Here is a 25,958-nt window from a genome sequence, read left to right as displayed (position 1 = left end):
CATGTGAGGGACGTCCAGCCTAAAACTTTGCATGTATAAAGACAGTTTATACTGTGAAAAATTGATATTGTAAATGCATTTAAAATATTATTTGCAAATAACACATTTGTTCCCTCTATTAACTATACTACTGTACACTAGGATATGTTATTTATTTATTTTTATCATTATTTTTTTTTAAATGAATTTGAATCACACTTACATTTATTTTCCATTTTTTTCTACATCAAAAATATTTTGTTTCTATACTTTTTTCCTACTCGCTATAGTACTGTACTGTTAGATGTGTTATTTATTTACATTTCTATATTTATTTAAGCTAAATTCTTTTATTTGATTTTAACTAAAAAAATTTATTCCATTATTATTGTTGTTGTTTGAAAACCCCTGCCCTAGTAGCATCACATAGCCTCACATTTCCATCACTTTATATTCAAAGCAATGCATAAAAAGTCCATTATGTTTACAGATCCAAGACATCAGCGTAGAGACCGAAGACAATAAAGAGAAACGCTCAGCCAAGGACGCGCTGCTCCTGTGGTGCCAGATGAAGACCGCAGGGTGGGTGGACGTCCAGAATAAAGACACACACGTGTCCGAGTCCTTGATATCTGACAGCTCTGCTTTGTGTTTCACAGCTATCCCAACGTCAACATCCACAACTTCACCACCAGCTGGCGTGATGGCATGGCTTTCAACGCCCTCATTCACAAACACAGGTAACAGCTCCAGTTCACCTGCATCAAAAGTTCTGCTGTGCAAACTTAAGATGCTTCATTCTCAATGCTTGCAATGTGTCCAGGCCAGACCTGATTGATTTCGACAAACTGAAGAAGTCCAACGCTCACTATAACCTGCAGAACGCCTTCAACCTGGCGGAGCAGCACCTGGGGCTCACCAAACTCCTGGACCCAGAAGGTAAGAGGCGTTCTGCTCTCGCTGCTTCTGCATCGCTGTAACTCCTCGTGAAAGATGATAACACACTGTCTTTTGTTGCAGATATCAGCGTAGACCATCCTGACGAGAAGTCTGTCATCACTTATGTCGTCACATACTACCATTATTTCTCCAAGATGAAGGCGCTGAAGGTGGAGGGCAAACGTATCGGAAAGGTCTGCAAAGAGTCTGCAAAACACCTGCATGACTAGAAAGTTCTGTTTTCTATGAAAGAGCGTTTTAGAGACTGATTATTTCCTGCTTATGCATGCTATTTATTTATCAGTTTTGTAAGACATGTAAGTTGAAATATTGCTAATAAAAAAAACTAGGGATGTGCCAATATGAAAATTTTGGTGATACAGATAACCGATAATTCTTTATATATGAAAGCCGATAACCGATATGTTGACCGATGAATCTAAATCCATTTTTTATATAATTTTTGAGAACTGATTATAAAAAAAGTCTCACCATTAAGAGTCATTAAACACTTCAACATAAATCAAACATAAAGCAGCCTTACAAATAAATAAAATAATGCAAACAAGTCCCTAGACAGCATTACTTGTATGTAAAAAAATATTTTCGTATCGGTTCGATAACGATAACATTAAAATTAACAGTTATCGGCTGATACCGATATGGTGGCTGATATATTGTGCAAACCTAAAAATAACATAAATCATTATGAAATCAAACATTTAGTTAATAAATAAAATGTAAACAAAAAAAGTAAATACCTCAATAATAAAATTAATTAATTCCTATTTAAAATGTAACTTATTATGTGTCATCTTAATAATTACATCATTTCAACTGGTCTTTTGTCTTACATTTGATTATTATAAATAAATATCACACTTAAGACTGAAATAGCAAGTTTATTTCAGTCTTATGCGTGTTATTTATTCATTGTTTATCAGTTTTGTAAGTTTAAATATTAAAATAAATATTTTTGTAAATAAAGTTTAAATATTTAGATTAAAATAAATAAATAATTAAAATAATTTACATTTCAATTTAAATAAATAAATAAATAAAACAATTAGAAATTGCATTCTCATCTTAATATGTACATACTTGAATTGCAAATCTTAGAATCTTAAATCTGTTTTTTGACAGAATATTTCAGTCTTATGCGCAGTATTTATTTATTTATTTTAATAGGAATCATTTAATTTATCAAAAAGTACATTTTAATTGAAATATTGCTATTAAAATTAATTAATCAATTAATTAATTAATTAATTAATTAATTATCAATAAGTTAATTATAAATGCATGAAATCATCTGTTTACTTTCTGAACTGTAATAGGTTAAGTTAAGGTTAATATTTTGAACCATTTATAGCCACATTATGTGGTGATTCTTGTGCGCATTCAACTGAAGATGTGGTAAAATGTCAATAAATGACCTAAAGCTTGATCTTTAACTGCTGTTTAGCTGCCACACAACTGATGTAAAACCTGTTGGTCTTCACTAGGTGCTGGACAACGCCATCGAGACCGAGAAGATGATCGAGAAATATGAATCTCTGGCGTCTGATCTGCTGGAGTGGATTGAGCAAACCATCATCATCCTCAACAACCGCAAGTTTGCAAACTCTCTGGTAGGAGTCCAGCAGCAGCTCCAGGCCTTCAACACTTACAGGACCGTAGAGAAACCACCCAAGTGAGTGTCTGCCGGAAACACAACGCATCATAACACACATGAAATGAACTGAATTTCACTTTCAACTCTTTCTCCACAGATTAACCTAGAAATGCAACCTTTAACCACCCCTGATCAACAATACAGACAAAAACCAGAAACAACAAACACAAAGAGAACACAAACCCATATCACAAACCAACAACGAGACAAAAAAAATCTTAGAATGACCTGGACATTTCCATTTAGGAGCTGCATGTGCTGTTTTCAGTGTTGCTCTGAAACCAGTAGGATTCATTATCCATCCACTTACAAATAAACCTGCTTCCTTTGAAGCATATTGCAAGGATAAAACTATGATACAACCCCAGTATGTTTAGTAATTACACTATTTTATATAAAGACATTTACTTCATTTATTCCTAAGTTTATTTAGTGCTGTCAAATGATTAATCGCGATTAATCGCATCCAAAATAAAAGTTTTTGTTTACATAATATATATAGATTGTGTACTGTGTATATATATATATATATATATATATATATACACACACGCATGTAAATATTTAAGAACAATATGCTGTTTATATATTACATGTTTTTATCTATAAAATAAAATATAATAATATAAAAGTATATACATGTAAATATTTTCAAAATATATACTGTATGTGTGTGTGTGTGTATTTATAAATACATGATATATTTAATACTTTATATATTATGTAAACAAAAACTTTTATTTTGGATGCGATTAATCGCGATTAATCATTGAATAGCACTAGTTTATTTAAAAAAAAGTTTATTTACATGTTATTATTTATTGTAAATTTATTTATTAGCTGCAAGTTGTGTTTGAAGTGGCTAGGATTCATTATTTATCTATGTACAAATAAATATCATGTTATTATTACCTTGGTATTTTCCTTATTTTGGTGTATTTTGTGAGTGTAAAAAATTTGGTACAATCACAGAATATATATATATATATATATATATATATATATATATATATATATATATATATATATATATATATATATATATATATATACACACATACACAATTTATAATATATATATATAAAAAAAACTATTTATTTCCTTTTTATAACTTATTCTTATTTTTATTTATATGATGTTATTAATGTAATAAATTAGATTAGCTGTGGTTTGATTCAGACTCAGTTGTTTTCTAGCTCTGTCAGTGAAATGTGTTGGATGTGAAGCTGGAGCTGTGTTGTTGTGGCAGGCGTGGGAGCGTCTGGAGAAGGCTGAGCACGAGCGTGAGCTGGCGCTGAGGACCGAGCTGATTCGACAGGAGAAGCTGGAGCAGCTCGCCAGACGCTTCGACCGCAAGGCTGCCATGAGGGAGACCTGGCTGAGCGAGAACCAGCGCCTCGTCTCACAGGTTCATTTCACTGCGTTTGCTGTACAAACAAACACACCACTGCATTGTAATACATCTCTGCCAGGACTTAATGCTATTTTCTGACCCCTGGTGGTCAACATTCAAATGACACAAAACATACATCTTCTTATGCACAATTTTATATTTTATGCTTTTGCAGTTCCCATAAAATATATATAAAATATTATATATATATATTATATATATATATATATATATATATATATATATTCTATATATATATATAGATATATATATATATATATATAATAATTTTTATTCATATTTAAATATTTTTATGGAATATTGTTATTACTTATTTTGAATTAATATTATTTATATTTTTATTTATATACTTCTTTTTTTATGAAAACAGTCTTTAAAGTAATATTTTTCATAATTTTGCCACTAAATATTGATTTATTTATCTTTTCAACCATCGCTGTAATATTTATTTAGTTTGTGTTTTTTATTTTAATATTTATTATAAATGATTGCTATTATTCATACATTTATATTATTGTTATATTATTATTATTATTATTATTATATGAAAATATATTATATACAAAGCTCTAAATGAGCATTGTTCAAATTTGTACCACTAAAAATTTCTGCTTCCACGAAACATACATCCAAACAAGAGCTGAACAATATTTACATACTGTTATGAAAAATATTTAGAATATATTTAAAAAAAAAAAAACATTTTATTTATATTGAATTATTTATTATGTTATTATGCTGTTATATATATATTTATATATTTAATTTTTTTTATATAAAATTATATTTATATATATTTTTTAACAACCATAAAACATCTCCTAACATCAAAATCAAAATCAAAACAACACACACACACACACACACACACCCACACACACACACACACACACACAAATGTCCTAGAAGGTTTAAACCAGTAAAACAGTCATTTCTTTCACATGTTTATTTTCTTAACTTTCCCATTTCTTTTCTGCAGGACAATTTCGGATTCGACCTCCAGGCGGTCGAGGCTGCTACCAAAAAACACGAAGCCATCGAGACGGACATCGCGGCGTACGAGGAGCGCGTGCTGGCGGTGGTGGCCGTGGCCAGAGAGCTGGAGACGGAGAACTACCACGACATCAAGCGCATCGCCGCGCGCAAAGACAACGTGCTGCGCCTGTGGGAGTATCTGCTGGAGCTGCTCAAAGCCCGCAGGCAGCGGCTGGAGATGAACCTCGGCCTGCAGCGCGTCTTCCAGGAGATGCTCTACATCATGGACTGGATGGACGAGATGAAGGTGAGCGAGGAAGACGAGGATGGAGGAAGGAGAGGCAGCTGGTCGGGTTAAAAGCAATTGTGCAAAGTAGTGCACAGAGATATCACATTTAAAAATAGATTCTAGCAATAGAAGAAGGTAGCCATAATATTTGCTTAGATTGACTATGCTATAGATGCAGTTCTGTTTTTGCAATAATAATAATAATAATTTTGAAACTCATTTATTATTTTCCCCTTGATATATTTATCTTTTTAATTTTTATAATAGGTTGCTCTGACCTATTAAAAGCTTTTTGTTGTGTACTTTTGTCATTTTTATTTTTTTATTTCTTGTAAATATTCCGTTTTCCTATTTCGGTTTAATTCATTTTCATTTCAGTTTTAGTAATCTTAGTGCTTCAACTTCATTTTTTTTTTCAGTGTTTTATTTCAGGCTTATTTTAATTAATGAAAACCTTTTTTAATAGTTTTAGCTTCAGTTTGAGAATTAGTTAACAATAAAAACACTGCCTGACGGAATCATCAGGGTTATTATAATTAACTAAAAGTAAAACCATAAAACTATTTTCGTTACTTGAAATAAAATATTTTAATGAAAAAAAAAATATTTTATTTTTGCTAATTGCCAAGACAACCTTTCTTTATTTTATTTAGTTTATCTTGACATACTAAAATAACTAAAACTGAACTTAAAATTTACGAAAACTATATAGACATATAAAAACCAAGAAAAATGCACAACAAAATTAATAAGAATTTGAACTGAAAATTAAAACAAAATCAGAAAATAAAAGAATAAAAACAAATTCAAAATATTAATAAAATCTATGAGTATCTCAATTATGCTAAAATAAAACTGACACTAACAAACTTAAATTTGTATGTTTTTTTAAATGCTCCTCTGCCCTATTAAAATCTCAGTAGACCCATATTATTAAAGCACTAACTATTCAGTTCAGGTTTATTTGTATAGCACTTTTCACAATGCAAATCCTTGCAAAGCAGCTTTACAAAAAATTCAAGTTTCTTCATTAAAGCTTATCAGTGTTGACTATGTCAAGGTGATGTCCATATAGCAGAAATATACAGTGACTTCCAAATGAGGAACATGACAATCAATGTATCATTAGAGCCGACAGAATTTGCAGCACACAGTGCCAAGCTTCAGTATAAACCAGATGAATGCATCAGCTTTAATCTCAATGATGAAGTTGTCCTGATCTGGTCTCCGGTCCTCCACAGATGCTGCTGCTGTCTCAGGATTACGGGAAGCATCTGCTGGGAGTGGAGGATCTGCTTCAGAAGCACGCTCTGGTGGAGGCCGACATCGGCATACAGGCCGACCTCGTCAAGGCCGTCAACGCCAACGCACAGAAGTTTGCCGTGGATGACGAGGGTAAGAGGAGCTCCTTAGTCTTTATTCCTTCAGAAACTGACTCTAGTTACTTCTGGATATATTCATAGCAAAGAATCCATTCTTTCAGAATGAGAATAGATTAGATATATAAAATAGGGCGACCAGGTTCAGTCTGTTAGAGTAGAATCAAACTAGTTTTGTGCAGTCCAGAGTTCATGATTCAGTGTTTTTATTCAGAGGAAGCATGCAGAGCTGCTTGGGTTTTGCAAGGTTCCCACGTTCATGAAGAACCTGGAAATAACAGGGAGTTTTAAACCTCTGATTTGCAGGCCAGGAAAAGTAATAAAATTTAACAGTCGTGGAAAAGTCGTGAACATTTTTATAGTGAATATAAATTTCTCTGGTTATGCTACAAATGAAGTCCAAACCGCATTTGAGCTGCACTGAGCTGCTTTTTATGTGTGTGCACATATACAAATTATTATTTTTTTTTTAACATTTTAGCATTACAAGATTAGTGTTGTACAAGATAATAATACTTTTAAACCACTTTAACTATTATAATATTTATGATGAAATATATCCATTAAACAACTTTTATCTATTAAAATAATCTGATAATAAAATAATATATAAATAAACTTTATATAAAAACAAAAAACACAAATATTATGATATATATATAAATGTTATATAAAAACAAAAAACACCAAATGAGCATTTTTTTAATTTACATATTCATCTGTTTATACGTTTTCATTTCTTTATATGACTATATATTTTATTTATTGAAATTTAGTGTATGTATTACATAAACATATGAAAAGGATCCATCCCTAGCAAACTATTAAATCATTTTAAAATGACTCAAGCAGCACTTCAATAGTAATTGAATTTCATTGTTCATAAAGAGTGGGAATCCTTTTTCCAAAAGCATATGGACTTGTAATTCTACAAACTCACTGTAGCCTAATAATAATAGTGAAGAATAAAAACAGCACTTCAGGTCAAAAGTGGCTAAAAGTGTCTTTAACAGACTGTCCTCTCCATCTGTTTCCCTGTTTCCTGCACTCTCAACTCTGCACTGAAAAACAATTTTTGCCCAGAAATGTCACAAAGAAACAGTGTTAAACACATTAAATTGTGAAATTTTAGAAAGCCTGAAAGAATGTTTTCATGCAACATGCTTCCGTGTTCTGTTTTATACACAAGTTCAAAAAATTCATCTATCTGTATTAATCTATTGCTTCTTGTAGGTTTGGGCAATAAACCGATAACATCATGAAAATAAAACAAAAATTATAATAAAACAAAAGCAGAACGAAACAGCGTTTACGATGCCTCATGGACCAACTAAACACCCTTAACAAAGCCTCAAACACCATCTATAGCCCCACCTAACAAAAGCATAAACGCAACAAGACAATCCAAACCTCACACTAAAGCAGACACTAAACAGCGCTGTGAGATCCAGTGTGAAGCGCTTGAATTCAGAGAACAACACAAATGATTTTAAACAGCAGAAACACAGTGTGCAACAAGACATATCAATCTTCAAATCGCCATCATTTACCATACATTTACTGTAGAAACAACAACATCAGTCGTATTATTGTCACAAAAATGTGCTATACACATCTAAAATTATAATATAATAAAAAAAAAAAAATAAAATAAAAACACAATATTTTTTGATTATTAACCTATGTGCACATATACACTAAAATTAAAAAAACCATAGTTACTTAGTATTGAGGTGCTATGTATGGTTTTAACTCATAATTTAAATGTATTCTACTATGGAAGACCAATGATTAATTAAAAAAAAGAAGAAGAAGAATACAATTTTTTTGCTACAATTTTTTGATAATGAAAAAAAAATTGCATCTGCATCCTAACTCACGCCTCTACTACTACTACATGTGCATTTCTAAAAGAGAAAAAAGTAATAATATTAATATTATCAGGCAACACAAACCTGTTTCTAGATTTGAAACAATATCATTTATTAGAACATGCAGAAAATAAGAAATTAATTTAGTTTGTTAAGGAAAATTAACAGTCTGGTTTCAACAACTTTCACTTAGGAGCAAAAATCTGGCTTTAAACTTATATAAACTTAAAAATAAAGATTTGACATTTTAGGCTTGCACTCTATTCATTTATTGCTTGTTTTCTTTAAAAAAACAAAAAACTCTAACACTAGTTTTTATATATATATATTTTTTTGTATTCTATCTATTTGTTTTCTTTTTATTTATTTTACAATTAACAAAAGCAAAAAAGGCCCCTAACACTAGCTTGCTCTATAGGTTTTCAATTCTTTTTGTTTTCTATTTTTTTATTATATAATATAAAAAAAACCTTGCTACGTGTACTACTGCTGAGACTTGTTATAGCACTTGCGTATCATTGCTCTTTTATTGATTTGATTGCTTCAATCATCCTCATTTCTAAGTCGCTTCAGATAAAAGCATCTGCTAAATGACTAAATGTAATGTAATGTAAATGAATGATTATTTTAGGTTCAAGTGTAAGGATTTGGAAACAAGCAGAGTATGTGCTGTTCAAAACTAAGCTCAGAATCGATGCTGAATCATTTCTTGATTCACGATGCATCTATTTATTTTCCCAGCCCTAATATCGACTGATATGAAGAAAATCAAGGTGATAATTTTTTTGGCCATATCACCCAGCCCTAGTTTCTTGCTTCTTTAATGTTTTCTATCTTCTCTGAATCGATGCAGGCTACAAACCCTGTGACCCTCAGGTCATCCGTGACCGTGTGGCCCACATGGAGTTCTGCTATCAGGAGCTGAGCCAGCTAGCAGCGGAGCGCCGCGCCCGTCTGGAAGAGTCCCGCCGCCTGTGGAAGTTCTTCTGGGAGATGGCGGAGGAGGAGGGCTGGATTCGCGAGAAAGAGCAGATTCTGTCCTCGGACGACTGTGGCAAGGATCTGACGGGCGCCGTGCGTCTCTTGAGTCAACACCGCGCTCTCGAGGATGAAATGAGCGGCCGCTCCGGTCACCTCCAGCACACGGTGCGCGAGGGTCAAGCCATGGCCGACGCTGGGCACTTCGGCGAAGATAAGATTCGCGAACGCATCACCCACAACCAGGCCCAACTGGAACATCTGGAACAGCTGACTAAAAAGAGCATGGAAGAGGCTTGCAGCCTCCATCAGCACCACCAGAACCAAGACGATGCACATCACGCCTACACCTTAAACTCACTACGAACCCCGCTAATCCTCTCCGACTCTGACCACGATCAACTATGAAACCCAAACTCAAGCCAAGAAACAAAAAACACAAAGACGCCTCGGCTGAGGTCGCTAGTTATCGCTCGGTGATTGACGCTCTTCACGAACAGGCCCAGTCCCTGCCTCCGGAACAGGTGCAGGCTGCCAATGTCAACGAGCGGCTGGCGGGCATCGAGGAGCGCTATAAGGAGGTCTCCGAGCTCAGCAGGCTGAGGAAACAGGCCCTGCAGGATGCCCTGGCGCTCTATAAGATGTTCAGCGAGGCGAATGCGTGTGAGCACTGGATCGATGAGAAGGAGCAGTGGCTCATCAGCATGGAGATCCCAGAGAAACTGGAGGACCTGGAGGTCATTCAGCACAGGTGAGAGGTCAAGGCTGTGTATTTGTGGTCATATTTATTACAGGCTTGTGCCAATTACGTAGATGGGATTTGTGGCATGCAAATTTCATTAACTTTGCAGGTTTCGAGCTATTACTTGATTTGCATCATTTTTAAATGTTTGATGTTGGCTTGAGAAAACATATCCAGACAGTTTCAAAGTATTGTTAAATTTGAATTATCCTTAAAAACTTGAATTTAAAAAAAAAGTTGTTTTAGAATTTATAAGCAGTTTTAAGTTTGAGATCATTTAAAAAGCTTAAATTTTGAAACAGTTTTAAAAATGCAAGGTTTGAATGAGTTTTAAGTTTGATGTACTTTATAAAGCTAGAATTTTGAAGCAGATTTAAATTTGAAGTATTCGTGTATATATATATATATATATATATATAATATATGAAGTATATTTTTTTTGTATTTTTAAGTCTGAAATAGTTTTAAAAGGTTGTATTTTTAAAAGGATTTAATATTGAAGCAGTTTATAAAGCTTGATGTTTGAAGTTTGAATTAGTTTAAAAATGCAAGGTTTGAAGGCTTTTAAATTTTGACGTGGTTTTAAAAGTTGAAAGCGGTTTTAAATTTGATGTATTTTTTAAAACTTCATTTTTTTAAAATATAGTTAAAAGTAGTTGTAACAGCGGTTTCGAGTTTGATTTAATTTGAAAAGTTTTAAGTAGTTTTAAGTTTGAAGTAGTTTTAAAATTCAAGGTTTGGAGGCATTTTAAGTTTGACAGTTTTAAAAGTGTAAAGCTTTTTTAATTTTTTTTTTTCAAGTATTTTTTAAAAACTTGAATTTAAAGCCGTTTTAAGTTAAAAGTAGTTTTAAAAGCTTAAAGCAGTTTTAAGTTTGAAAGTTTAAATATGTGCATTTGGAACCAATTTTAAGTTTGAAGTAGCTTAAAAAAAAATTTGAAACAGTTTTAGGTTTGAATAAGTTTTAAAAATTCAACGTTTGAAGGAGTTTTCAATTTGAAATAGTTTTAAAAGCTTGAAGCAGTTTTGAGTTTGAAAGGTTAAATATGTGCATTCTGAATCAGTTTTAAGTTTGAAGTAGTTTAAAAGGTTTTGAAGCAGTTTTAAGTTTAAGGTAGTTTTAAAAGTGTAAAGCAGTTTTAAGTTTGATGTAGTTTAAAAACCTAAATTTTGAAGCATTTTTAAATTAAAGAATTTTATAAGTTTAAAGGTTTTAAGTCCATGCAGCCACTCAGACAGATAGACGGATTGCTGTCCGGTTGCTAGGTAGTTCTGTGTGGTTGCAAGTGCATTGCTAGGCAGTTACTGTGGTGTTCTGGGTTCTTGCAAGGATGTTGCAAGATGGTTATTAGAGTGTTCTGTGTTGCTTTTAGAAGGTTTCTAGGGTGTTCAGAGGTCTGAGACGAGTTTTGGATGTAGCTTGAATGCTCTAGGAATATTTGTCTAAGAAAAATAATAATGACTAATATGTTTAAGTAGTAGTATTTTGGCTTTCTCAAGCCAGCATAATTAGGAGCGTTTATCGCCACAGCTGTTCGTGCTGAGTCACGCCTCTGGAGAACAGCAGAACAAATGATCGTCTGAACGTTCTCTGAGCTCGATAACAGATTGAACTCACTCTAGTGTGGCCAGATATCACATTCTCCATTTCTCAAGGACAAATTGGCCCTTATTGTGAAACATGATTCTTCAGGACTGCTGTTCTTGATGATTGTGTGATTAAATGTTTTAATCACCCTCCAGGTTTGAGAGTCTGGAGCCTGAAATGAATAACCAGGCGTCACGCGTAGCGGTTGTCAATCAGATCGCCAGGCAGCTCATTCACAGCGGACACCCGAGTGAGAAAGACATCAAAGCCCAACAAGACAAACTCAACACCAGGTAAGTCATAGCATTCTGTGCTGGTGACAAATGTATTTTTAAGCTCTGTGTAGAAAGCACAAATACCTGCTGAAAGTACTAGTAAAGCTGGTCACCAGAACATGGTACTAGATACTGGTCATGGGATACTGATATGGCTGGGATACTGATATACATATATAGTACTATTTCACTATAAGGTAAATCAAATAGCAGTTTTAAGAAAAATAATATAATATTGTTTTAAGAAAAAAATTATATAATATTTATATTTATTAATTACTAATATATATATATATATATATATATATATATTACTTTTTAACTATCTTTTTGGTAATTGTACATATTGCAATTTCAATGTAAAACTCATAATGCAATTTTGGTTTGCTAAATAAATAAAAAAATCACTATGGTAATATTTTGCTGTAAAATAAAAAGATATTTAAGAAAAATATAATTCTAAATTACAATACTTTTTTGTTTGTTTGTTTTTCGTCGCTCTTAATTTCTTTATTTTCAACCTATCTTTTTGATAACAACAATAAACAATACTACTACTACAAAATAAAAAAAAAAAATAAAAAAATAAAAAATAAAATATTATTAATGTAATTACTTTAAAAAAAAAAAAAAATGTTTTTTAAGAAAAATAAAATAATTAAATAAGAATCACAGTAATCATTTTATTTTTGAATTGCAGTACAAATATTTTTGACTCTCTTATTTAATTTTAAAACCATGTTTTTGAAAATTGCACTATGACATTGCAATTTTGGTTTACTAAATAAACATAAATAAAAACAAATTATGTAAATAAAAAACAAGATAAGAAATATTACTATTGTAATATTTCATTTTAAAATAAAAAAATCAAGCATTTAAGAAAATATAATAATAATTATTATTTTATTTAAAATTACAAAACAAATATTTTTTGGCAGTCTTAATTTATTTATTTTCAAACAATGTTTTTGATAATTGCACTAAGCCATATTGGGATTTCGTTTTAATTTCAATCAATCGTGCAGCTCTAGATACTGGTTTACCCACTGGGCTTCTTAAATAAAATATATTAATAATCAAAAAGTACTCTCAAAATATACATTTGATCAGTTATCTGTGTTTTCTGGGAGTTGAATCTATGACCTTGGTCAGCTTCCTTCATTAGATGCATTGAGCTTCTCTTAACTAGCTCTTAACCAGTTGGTTCCACGTGTTAAAATGCAGCTTGATGCTCATCCGCAGGTGGAGTCAATTCCGTGACCTGGTGGACCAGAAGAAAGAGTCCCTCAACTCGGCTTTGGGCGTGCAGAACTACCACCTGGACTGTAACGAGACCAAATCCTGGATCCGCGAGAAGACCAAAGTCATCGAGTCCACCCAGGAGCTGGGCAACGACCTGACGGGCGTCATGGCCCTCCAGCGCAAGCTCACCGGCATGGAGCGCGATCTGGCCGCCATCGAAGCCAAACTGGGCGACCTCCGCGGCGAGGCGGAGCGCTTGGCCGGCGAACACCCCGACCAGGCCAAAGCCATCACGGGACGGCTGGCCGAGATCACCGCCGTCTGGGAGGAGATGAAGGAAACCCTACGAAACCGCGAGGCGTCTCTCGGGGAAGCCAGCAAGCTGCAGCAGTTCCTCCGAGAGCTGGACGATTTCCAGTCCTGGCTTTCCCGCACGCAGACGGCCATCGCGTCCGAGGACAGCCCACACGCTGACCCGAGGCACGAGAAGCTTCTGGCCCAACACGAAGGCATCAAGAACGAGATTAACAACTACGAAGAGGACTACCAGAAGATGAGGGACATGGGCGAGATGGTGACACAGGGGCAAACGGACGCTCAGTACATGTTCCTGAGACAGAGGCTCCAGGCTCTGGATACCGGATGGAACGAGCTCCATAAGATGTGGGAGAACAGGCAGAACCTTCTGTCACAGTCTCACGCCTATCAGATCTTCCTCAGAGACACCAAACAAGCCGAGGCCTTCCTCAACAACCAGGCAAGCTGCTTGAACACCGGTGTACTTTTGAAAATAAAGGGGTTTTTAATGGCATCGATGGTTCCGTGAAGAACCTTTAACATCCAAGATTCTCTGTAGTTGAAAAAGTTCTTTAGATTATTAAAATGTTCTTCACATTAAGAAAAAAAAAAAATGGTTCTTTTCTGAACGGTTCACTGAAACGTTCTTTGGGAAACCCAAAAAATGGTTCTTCTATGGCACCACTGCAAACAAAATAAGAAATATTACTATTGTAATTAAAATTTTAAATGGTTTTAAATATTTTAAATGACAATACTCATTTTTTTTTCTTTTTGTCTGTCTTAATATTTTCATTTTCAACCATTTTAATTATAATTGCACCAAGCCATATTGCGAAATTGTATACTAAATAAACTTTCAAAAAGTTTATTTAAAATGTATTAAACAAAATAAGAAATTTTACTATTGTAATATTTTACAATAAAATTAAAAAAGTTAGTATTTAATCATTTTTTAAAATGTTTTTTGAAAAATTATGCTTATATGCATATTGTAATTGTAATATTTCACAGTAAAATAAAAATTAAGTATTTAAGAAAAATAATAAAAAAATAGATTAAATTTAAATTAAAATACTAATATTTTTTCAAACCATCTTTTTATTAATTGCACTAAACCACATTGTGATTTTAGTTTACTAAATAAAAATGTTAAACAAAATACGACATTTTAATATGGTAATGTTTCACTATAAAATAAAAAATCAAGTATATAATAATAATCATCATAATTGTTTTTTAAATGAAAACAATACTAATATTATTTACACTAAGAAAAAAGATGGTTCTTTTAAGAACTGGAACCAAAAATGTCTGAGCTTGCTCGGAGTGATTTATTCTCTATCTTTCTGTAGGAGTATGTTCTGGCTCATACCGAGATGCCCACCACCCTTGAAGGAGCAGAGGCTGCCATAAAGAAACAGGAGGACTTCATGACCACCATGGACGCCAACGAGGACAAGATCAACAGTGTGGTGGAGGCAGGCAGGAGACTGGCCAGTGACGGAAACATCAATGCTGACCGCATCCAGGAGAGAGCAGCCTCCATCGACGACCGGTAACAAAACACATGCACTTAAACAAGTCGAAGTGGACAGATAGAAACAGATAAACGAGTGGGACTGACCTTCAAGCTTTAACCTGCAGGCATAAGAAGAACCGTGAGGCGGCCGTGGAGCTGCTCATGAGGCTGAAGGACAACAGAGACCTGCAGAAGTTCTTGCAGGACTGCCAGGAGGTGAGCTGACCCTGTTATTATAGTCTCAGTGAGATACTATTATAGCTTGTATCCATATGTAGAAATGTTTATTTTATATTTTCCTTTAATTCTGTTGTGTGTTTTTGCTATTTTTCGTATTAGTTTTAATGTTTCTTTTTTGTTATTTTTATTATCAGTTTTAGCTATTTTACTACATCAAGTTAAACTAAATTAAAATGAGAAATATTTTCTTGGCAACTAGCTGAAATATTTTTTTTTTATTTATTTTATTTAATTTACTTTTTTTTTTTTTTTTTTGTTAACTATAATAACCCTGATATGATCTGGATACTATTATTGTTTTAATAATATTTTGAATAATTTTTAAGTATGTATTTTCTATTTTCATTTTAATAACAGTTTAAGTCATTTTGTTGTTTGGATTTTTTTGGATTTGTATTTATTTAAAAAATTAAATAAATAATAAAATAATTAAATATAATTATTTATCAAATATGTCTGAAATTCAATTTTCTTATTATTTTTTATTTTTAGTCATTTTAGTACATCAAGTTAAACTAAATTAAAATGAGAACTAGCTGAAATATTTTTTTTTATATATTTTATTTCAGTTAACTTTTTTTGTGATTTTATTTTTAGTTAAACCAATAATAACCCTTAAAAAAACTTTGAATAATGTTTTAAATATAAATAACAATTTGAAAATTTAATAATTACATATTAATTTATTTTATCATTTTAAATTCTTTGGAAATTTATTTTATTAATTTACTATTTTTTTAAAAAATAATTATTTAATTAAAAAAATAACTATAACATTTCAAAAATATTTGTATTTTTTATTAATATTATTTAATCATAGTTATTTTAGTGTATCAAGTTAAACTAAATTAAAATGAGAACTAGCTGAAATAATTTTTTAGATATATTTTATTTCAGTTAACATATTTTTTTTTTCTTTTGTTTTGTTTTGTGTGTGTGAATTTATTTTTAGTTAAGTATAATAACCCTGATATTATCTGGATACTATTATTGTTTTTAATTATATTTTGAATAATTTTTTAAGTATATATTTTCTATTTTCATTTTAATTACAGTTTAAGTCATTTTATTGTTTGGATTTTTTGGGAATTTATTTATTTATTTATTTATTTATTTATTTATTTATTTATTTATTTATTTATTTATTATTATTATTTTAAATATGTCTGTATCATTTCTTATTATTTTTTATTTTTAGTTATTTTAGTACATCAAGTTAAACTAAATTAAAATGAGAACTAGCTGAAATAATTTTTTAATATATTTTATTTCAGTAAACTTTTTTTTTGTGATTTTATTTTTAGTTAACTATAATAACCCTGATATGATCTGGATACTATTATTGTTTTTAATAATATTTTGAATAATGTTTTAAATATATATTTTCTATTTTCATTTTAATTACAGTTTAAGTTATTTTATTGTTTGGATTTTTTGGGGAATTGATTTATTTATTTATTTAATATTATTATTTGTAAATATATCTGTATCATTTCTTATTATTTTTTATTTTTAGTTATTTTAATACATCACGTAAAACTAAATTAATATGATAAATGTTGAAAAAAACCTACTAACTTAAAAAAAAAAAAAAAAATTTCATACATATCTTTATTTTAATTTAACAACATATATATATCAAAAAACAACGAAAATGTATTTGTATTGTATTTGTATAATGTATAATGTATTGTTTCAGTTTTAGTTAAAAATAAGGCAAATCCAACACATCTAGGCTTGACTGTTTTGTGTCCTCTGCTCAGCTGTCCCTGTGGATCAATGAGAAGATGTTGACAGCACAGGACATGTTGACAGCCACGGGACATGTCCCTACGGATGAAGCGCTCGCAACCTGCACAGCACAATGGCTCAAACACCCAGGCCCCTTCATGGCCCCGAAAATGCCGCCGTCCAACAAAGATTGCTGGACAAAAATCGAGAAGGCAGTTATCAGTGCCAATTTCAGTTTACATCTTAAATTGTGCTGTCTTTTTTTTTTTTTTTTTTTTTTGCAATATTACCAATGTGAAAATCAAATAAGTAAATAAATGCTATACTAGACAGAATCCATAATCCTGCCTTGAAAACATTATGCATTCAGTAATTCCTTAATGCATTGTGTGTTATAGCACTTATATTTAGACAATATGCCCCATAAGACACATTTTAATCAGGGAGGGAAACTGCATTGTTGTTTTGTGAGATATTGATTTGATCAGGATTTGAAAACCCAAATGATGACAAGTGTTCTACTCAGAACAAGAAGAAATATCTGCCAATGGGGTAATAAAAATAAATGTAATTTAAAGGGAAACCAAGGTTATTTTTCTTACATCATTGGCAGATATTTTTTCTAATTTAAGCATAACTCACTTTGACTTAATATGTCAGTGTGCGTCTCAAGTAGATCTATCTTGATTGAAGAATGTTTAGATATTTGAACACAAAAGTAAGACTGAAAAATAATAATAATAATGCGTAAGAAAATCATTTTCTGCAGTGCGGTGACCTCTTCATATGCTTTTATGAAAAACAGATACATAATAAGTAAACAAGGAAAAATAAACAACATCAACAATCAACAATAAAAAAAAATTATTAAAAAAAAGATAAAAAAACTACCGCTTTTATAAAATTAAGCCTGCCTTTCATCACCACAGGATAAAAAAAAGAAAAAGCAATTGCAACTTATTTTCTCACAATTCAGTGTCTTTTTTCATGTAAACCTGCAATTCAGAGAAAACAATTCATAATTATAAGATTAAAACATTGCAATTACCTTTGATTTTTTTAAAAAAAGAAAAATGAAATCAAAAAATCAAAAATATCACAAAATTTAAGACAAAAAACTTTTATAAAAAAATCTCTTAAAATTCCATCCCGGAAACGGGCTTCCATACTATATCAGTGTATCATTAATATAATATTATTGACGTTAAAACTACAAACAAATGTCAACAAAGATCATTTCTGGGATTAAACTGTTTTTCAAATGTAAATTAAACCAATGCTTTTTTTTTCGTTTCTCCATTTTCTCCTCTTTTCTAGCTTACTTCCTAATCTTGTTGTCTAATTAACCCAAAGCATTCAGGATAAAAGCGTCTGCTAAATGCGTGTATCTCACTGTAATTTTGTTCCAGTCGATGTGATGTAATCTCTGTCTGTCTGCAGGAAGGGAAGCAGCTGGTCTCGGAGAAGCCGGAGACAGAAGCCGTGGTGAAGGAGAAGCTGGCGGCGCTGCAGAAGATGTGGACCGAGCTGGAAACCACGACTCAGACTAAAGCCCAGTGTCTGTTTGACGCCAACAAAGCCGAGCTCTTCACGCAGAGCTGCGCCGATCTGGACAAATGGCTGGTGGGTCTGGAAGGTCAGATCCAATCGGACGACTACGGCAAAGATCTGACCAGCGTCAGCATCCTGCTGAAGAAACAACAGGTTTGAGAGGAAATCAGCGACTTGATACGGTCTTGTTGTTTATATTCTGAATGACCCAGGACTCACTCTTCTCCTCTGGGTCCAGATGCTGGAGAACCAGGTGGAGGTGCGTCAGATGGGAGGTGTGAGGAGCTTCCAGTCTCAAGCTCATGTGTTGAAGCAGGAAGGAAAGGACCCGGACGAGGTCGACGGACGCCGGAAGGAGGTGGAGCTGAAGTTTAAGGAGCTGCTGGAGCCGTTGAAGAAACGGAAGGACTTCCTCACGGCCTCTCGAGAGATTCATCAGTTTAACCGTGACATGGAGGATGAGATTGTGAGTTTGGGTTTATTTATGCGTGTGAATGTTGAGCTGTTCATGCGTTTAACTTCTTGTTTCTCCTCAGCTCTGGGTTGAGGAGCGGATGCCTCTCGCTGACACCATGGACACTGTTCAGCTGCTCATCAAGAAGAACCAGGTAATGTGTCATGGGTTCATATTTACTACTGTTCAAGAAGAAACACAAACTAGAGAGGTTTTTGATCAGAGGTTCATTCAGACTGACCTGGAAAATGACGTTAAATTGTGATTTTGGGTTATAGATTTTATTTGTACAACATTACTGTTCAAAAGTTTGGGGTTTTAAAGATTTTTATTTTCAAAATGTAATACTTTTATTCAGCAAGGCCCCCCCAGTTGTTTGCCCCCCCCCCCATGTATCAAAATGTAATACTTTTATTCAGCAAGGATGCATTAAATTGATCAAGAGTGACATGAAAGACATTATTATAATATAATTATTGTATGACTGAAAAAAATAAATTATATATTTTTATATATATATATATATATATATATATATATATATAAACTTTTTATTTCAATTAGTAAGATTTTTCATTTTATTTAACGTGATGACCTAAAATAACGAAAACCAAAACTGAAATCAAAATTTAATAAAAAACTATATAGACATGGATAAAAGTACTAAAAACAACAAAAACAAAAATTCCTAAAACTTTAACTAATTTTAGAATGAAAATGAAAAAAACACAAAAAAAAACTAATAAAAAATAAAAAAAAAAACAAAAAAAAAAAAATATAAATAATAAAATAAATACATCATATAACAATTATTTCTAAATAACAAATAAACAATTTCCGCAAACATATTAAGCATCATAACCATCAAAAAATAATCATAGATCTATCAAAACAAGCAAATCAGCATATTAGAATGATTTCTGAAGATCATGTGACACTGAAGACTGGAGTGCTGAAAGTCGTGTGCTGTTTTAATCACAAGAATAAATTACATTTTACTATATATACAAATACAAAGCAGTTATTTTCATTTCTAATAAAATTTCACAATATTGATGAACTAATGCAGCCTTGGTGAACATAAAAGCTTCTTTCAGAAACATTGCAAATCTTACTGACCCCAAACTTTTGCACTGCTTCTTATGTGTTGTCATGATGATTTGAGCTGATTTGTACATGTTACTGAATTAGGTGCACACTTACTCAAATGCAATTTATCCACAGACATTACAGAAGGAGATCCAGGGCCATCAGCCGCGCTGTGACGACATACTCGAGCGCAGCCAGAGCATCCTGAAGGCCGACAGTCCAGACGTAGAGGCTCCGAGCCCGTCTCTGACCTGCAGCAGCTGTGGAGCCTGATCATCCAGGAGACGGAAGAAACGGCCACCGCCAGACTCGAGGAGGCACATAAGGCCCAGCAGTACTACTTTGACGCAGCTGAAGCCGAAGCCTGGGATGGAGAAGGCCAAGGTCTGGGATCTTCCCATGAATGAAATCAGTGTATTTTATTTTATTTTGACAGGGGCAATGAATGCACTTCAATAATGCATAAATGTGCCAGAATTAGCCAAAAGGCTATTTTGCATCTGCAGTCCCTGGACTGATTGTAAAACCCTAAAAATATAACAGAATTAAACAATACACAATACATACATGCTCCCAAATACATATACATTTTACACTATTCTAAAAAATTTACATCCATTTAAAAATTATGATATACATAGAACCAACAGATCAATACCAGCACACTCATACACACACAAAATGACAAACAGTGTATCAATAATATCATAAGATCAATATACAGGCAAAGATCATGTAAGCATACAGACAAGTAACAGTAGCCTTAGTCATTCAATCAGTACTAAACCAAACATGTGCACAGCATAAAAATCTCAAACTAGTAGAGCAAAAAAACAAGACGGCAGCAGAATTTAGTTTGCAAAATTAATGTTGACAATGACTCTCAATGAATCACTTCTTTAAGTGAAAGTTAAAGGAGACATAAGTAATGCCTCCTAAAATAATGACAAGTTTAGGCTTTTTTGCTTTCAAAATATGTCTAATTTCAGACTAGTTGAAAGAAACATCCAAAGTAAACATTTAAGTGTTAATCTGAGTAAATTTGATCTATTTTTGTCTGTAATTTCAAATGCAATACATAACTTTAAAGTTTTTTCCTCCACTTCAGCAGCACTTACAGTGCATACACCAAACTTAAGAGTTTGATTCCTATCTAAATTCTGAAGGTTTTTACTGAAGGGTTTTTTCATATATCATTTACACTCAATTAAATAGCATTTTTTTTTTTTTTCTAAAAAACATGGTGAAAATGTGCATCTTTAAAGGTCGAGAGAGTTTGTCTCTCCACTTCAGTAACACTTACAAACATCAAACGTAGCAGTTTTATTTAATTTTAATTCCTAAAAACATGGTTGAAAATGTATTTTATTCTTGCTTGTTGACTGTATTACTTGATTTATAGGTTGATTAAAAAAAGAGAGATATTAAAAATCACTTAAGTAAAAATCTTTAACTCTAATATCAAGAATTTTGAACCTGTTTCAGATTTTGCTTCTGGAAATGTATACAAATTAGTGTATTTTTATAGATAATGTCTGATTTTGCATATTTAAACAACGTTTCAGAAAATTTGTAATACAAAATTCAACATCCTAATGTTTTATGATTAATTAACTGAGGAAACATAGTGATACTGTATCTATTAGATCTCCTGTAGTGTCCTGTTTAAACCAACATGGTGTTCACTTTAGCAGTTCTATATTTACATGCTGCTTTTCCGAAATGTCTCCCTCGTTGTTCTCAGGATGAGCAGAGTTCGGTGGCCATGCTGAAGAAGCACCAGATCCTGGAGCAGGCGGTGGAGGACTATGCTGAAACCGTGCACCAGCTTTCCAAGACCAGCCGAGGCCTGGTGGCCGCCAACCACCCCGAGAGGTACAGAACACGGTTTCACACTGAATCTGAATCTGAATCTGGGTCTCATTTTGACTCTCAATCTGATATTAACTTTAAAACTAACATATTTCTAAATATAGATCTGACTTTGAATATTAATATGAATCTGATTTAGATTTTCTGCTTTTAAGACTCTAAAACGGACGTCTCTGACATTGATTTAACTGATTTTGAAATTGATTCTAAACCTGAATATGGTTCGGAAAATTTTAATCTGAATCTGATTTTTGACTGTAAAACTAACTTTGACTTTTACATTTTTTTTTAATTTATTTTGATTGTAAATCTGAATCTAAAAAAACTTTCATTTTTGAATCTAAATGTGCTTATGGCTATAATGCTGACTTGAATCTACTGGATTTTAATCTTAGTCTTACTGATTCTAGCTTTGAAACTTTGAGTCTAAATCTGGATCTGAATCTGATTTTGACTCTAAAGCTAACTTTGATTTTCATTTTTTAATCTAAATCTGTTTATGGCTATAATGCTGACTTGAATCTACTGGATTTTAATCTGAAACTTTGAGTCTAAATCTGGATCTGGATCTAGTCTTGACTCTAAAACTAACTTTGACTTTCATTTTTGAATCTAAATCTGCTTTTGACTGTAATGCCGAAACTGACTTTGATTTTAAATCTGGATCTTAATCTGATTTTGACCATAATTCTAATTTTGATTCTAAATCTGGATTTGAATCTTAATCTGATTTGATTCTGTCTCTGAAACTGAGTTTGACTTTGATTCTTAACTTGAATCCGATTTGGATTTAAATCTGGATTTAAATATTTATCGAATTTGGATTCTAAAACTGACCTTGATTCTAAATCCAAATTGTTAACCTGATTTCGACACTGACTCAAAAATTGCCGTTGACTTTGATTCTTAATCTGGATTCAAATCTAATATGATTCTGATTCGGATTCTAAATATGGATTTGAACTTTAAACTGATTCAATTCTGGCTCTGAAACCGGCTTTGATTCTAAACTTAGAACTGAATCTCTTTTTGATTCTGAATCTGATTCCAATTTGATGTGGATTTTGAATTGATCTGAATTAGATGTGCACTCTAATGTTCAAATCAGATCTTACTCTTTGCACCTCTGGCCTCATTAACATCTTATGCTGAACATCTCTGAATGTGATCCTGACTTCTGATGTGTGTGTGCTGCAGTGAGAGGATCGGCATGCGTCAGTCACAGGTGGATAAGCTGTACGCCGGACTGAAGGACCTATCAGAGGAGAGGAGAGGCAAACTGGAGGAGCGCTTCCGCCTCTTCCAGCTCAACCGGGAGGTGGACGATCTGGAGCAGTGGATCGCCGAGAGAGAGGTGGTGGCTGGATCTCACGAGCTCGGACAAGACTACGAACACGTCACTGTGAGTGTGAAAAACTAATTCTAACACACTCATAATGTCAACATTTTCATTTCAGTGTAAGGGTTAGTCTACAGCCATTGGGACTGTATGATAAAGCTAAAATCTTTTTCAATCTTTCAGTCTTTTTATTCGCAATATTAACGTATTTGCTCTGCAGTGGCTTAAAATGTGATTTAAAAAATCTGTACATTAATTAAATTAATTAATTTTAAGTACAAGAAAAGAATGTATAGTAATAAATACATATTAAAAATATTTATTTTAAAAAAAAAATTTGAACAATAATGAAATATTACAATAAATAAATATATTTACTTTTAAAATAAAAAAATAAAATGTCAACAGCCATATTTCAGTTTTATAGTATATAGCTATAATTCTATCTTATATGCAAGTATTCAAACTCAAACCCAATTCATTTAATCAGGCATAACTGATTAATTTATGGAGGAAATGTTTAATGAGCATATCAGATTTATTGTGTTCTCCCCACCAGAAATTAAACAAAGCTTTTATTACTGATAAATAATATAAATATTTGTCACCCTGACAAACATATTCAGTCTGATTATTAAGAAAATTATTTTTATTAATAAATGTATAAATTAATTATTCTAAAAATATAATTATGAATTTATTTAAATGCTCACAGAATAGAATAGAATAGAATAGAATAGAATAGAATAGAATAGAATAGAATAGAATGATCTAAAATCACTTTGGGTGAACATTACTTGACCTAATTAATATTCATGACCAGTAGTGCAGCATGTAAATGAAGGTAAAGTTTGTAAATATTCACATTTGCATGTTCCTCTACCGCAGATGTTGCAGGAGCGTTTCCGTGAATTCGCTCGCGACACGGGAAACATCGGTCAGGAGCGCGTGGACGGCGTGAACCGTATGGCTGACGATCTGATAAACGCAGGGCACACTGACGCGGCGACTGTGGCCGAGTGGAAGGACGGTCTGAACGAGGCCTGGGCCGATCTGCTGGAGCTCATCGACACACGCACTCACATCATCCCACCATCCAACAACTTCCACAACTACTACAACGACACCAAGGAAATCATCCTACACAACCCATAAAAACATAAGAAGCTTCCAGAATAGCTGGGACGAGACCAGAACACGGTGGAAACCTTGCAGAGGATGCACACCACGTTTGAACACGACATTCAAGCTCTAGGGACACAGGTGCGTCGCTCAGATCCAGAATCACACAGATGTTAATACACAAAAGTCCTTTGGATGGATTAAATAACATAATTATTATATATCTAGAGTATATATATATATATATATATATATATATATATATATATAAACAAATTACTACAATAAAAAAAAATGATATTTTTAGTAATGTTATAAAGTACTACATTTTATATCTCAATATTTATGTATAGTTTAAAAATCTTTTTTTTTTCAGAATATAGATCAAATTATTTTCTCACTGTTAAGAACAAAAATGTCAGCATAATAAATACATATATAAATCATAAAATAAATGTGTTGTAAAATATAAATATATTTTAAAAATATATTTTAAAAATAATGCTTATATATATCATATATAGTTTAACATAATAAAGATTGTTTTAATGTCTTTTATGCTCACCAAGGCCGTATTTATTTTATTAACTATACACTGAAAATAAATTAAATGTTAAAATATATTATAATAGAAAATACTTTTTAAATAGTAATAATATTTTGCGATCTTACTGTTGTTAATGTATTCTAAATTTTTATAGAATTACACAGATAAATTCAAATTAATATATATATATATTATATATTATAGTATATCCATAATATATATATATATATATATATAATTAATGTGATGTTTAAAAATAATAAAATATAAATATAATAATGAAAAATTTAAATAATTAAAATTAATATTTAAATAAATTTTACATAATTAAAAAAATTATGTTGCTGTTTTATAAATTAAATAGATTTATTAAATATATAATTTATATTGAAAAAATTGTCTACAATGAATAGCATAAAAACATCTGATTGGTCGAGAAGTTGGAAATGCTTTCCTCAGTCAAGTCCTTTCTCAAATGACACTATATGGATTTGTCCCGCTGCTTTCGTCCGTGCCTCATTAACCTCTGAAGGTGAACATCCTGCGTTATGAGACTAATATTGCACAACAAAGAAGTAAATTAATTGGTTTTATTGGCTAAATGCACTGTCCAAGACTCTTCACTTGATTAATAGATCTTAAAATGTGATGTCTCTGGTATTGTCTTGCACTAAATGAGTGCTCTGAGAGTCAAAAGCTGTGTACTCAGCGTCTCGCTGTTGTCTGCTGCATGAGGAGGTGTTTCTCTGCTGGTGTGCTCAGGTCAGGCAGCTGCAGGAGGACGCTGTGCGCCTGCAGTCAGCGTATGCTGGAGACAAAGCGGACGACATCCAGCGGCGTGAGG

At 32.3% G+C, this 25,958-nt stretch overlaps 1 protein-coding gene across 1 annotated transcript in view; it reads left to right on the top strand.

The window, feature by feature from the left end:
- Positions 1–25,958, top strand: part of LOC109064217 (spectrin, beta, non-erythrocytic 1) — a 99,215-nt gene that overhangs the window by 60,644 nt on the left and 12,613 nt on the right. The window contains 24 exon segments of the mRNA XM_042733458.1: positions 470–561; positions 639–719; positions 803–918; positions 1,000–1,112; positions 2,424–2,617; positions 3,768–4,002; positions 4,988–5,290; positions 6,514–6,667; positions 9,376–9,927; positions 9,930–10,251; positions 11,986–12,123; positions 13,351–14,107; positions 15,003–15,205; positions 15,295–15,385; positions 17,173–17,352; positions 18,581–18,844; positions 18,930–19,157; positions 19,228–19,299; positions 20,370–20,466; positions 20,469–20,618; positions 21,929–22,109; positions 23,304–23,508; positions 24,334–24,708; positions 25,877–25,958. The exon segment at positions 25,877–25,958 is cut by the window's right edge and continues 163 nt beyond it. Coding sequence (XP_042589392.1) covers positions 470–561; positions 639–719; positions 803–918; positions 1,000–1,112; positions 2,424–2,617; positions 3,768–4,002; positions 4,988–5,290; positions 6,514–6,667; positions 9,376–9,927; positions 9,930–10,251; positions 11,986–12,123; positions 13,351–14,107; positions 15,003–15,205; positions 15,295–15,385; positions 17,173–17,352; positions 18,581–18,844; positions 18,930–19,157; positions 19,228–19,299; positions 20,370–20,466; positions 20,469–20,618; positions 21,929–22,109; positions 23,304–23,508; positions 24,334–24,708; positions 25,877–25,958 — 5,185 coding nt within the window.

This window comes from Cyprinus carpio, chromosome B11 (genome assembly GCF_018340385.1).
Source record: "Cyprinus carpio isolate SPL01 chromosome B11, ASM1834038v1, whole genome shotgun sequence".
Taxonomy (NCBI): Eukaryota; Metazoa; Chordata; class Actinopteri; order Cypriniformes; family Cyprinidae; genus Cyprinus; species Cyprinus carpio.
This window is presented reverse-complemented; position numbering and strand designations above follow the sequence as displayed.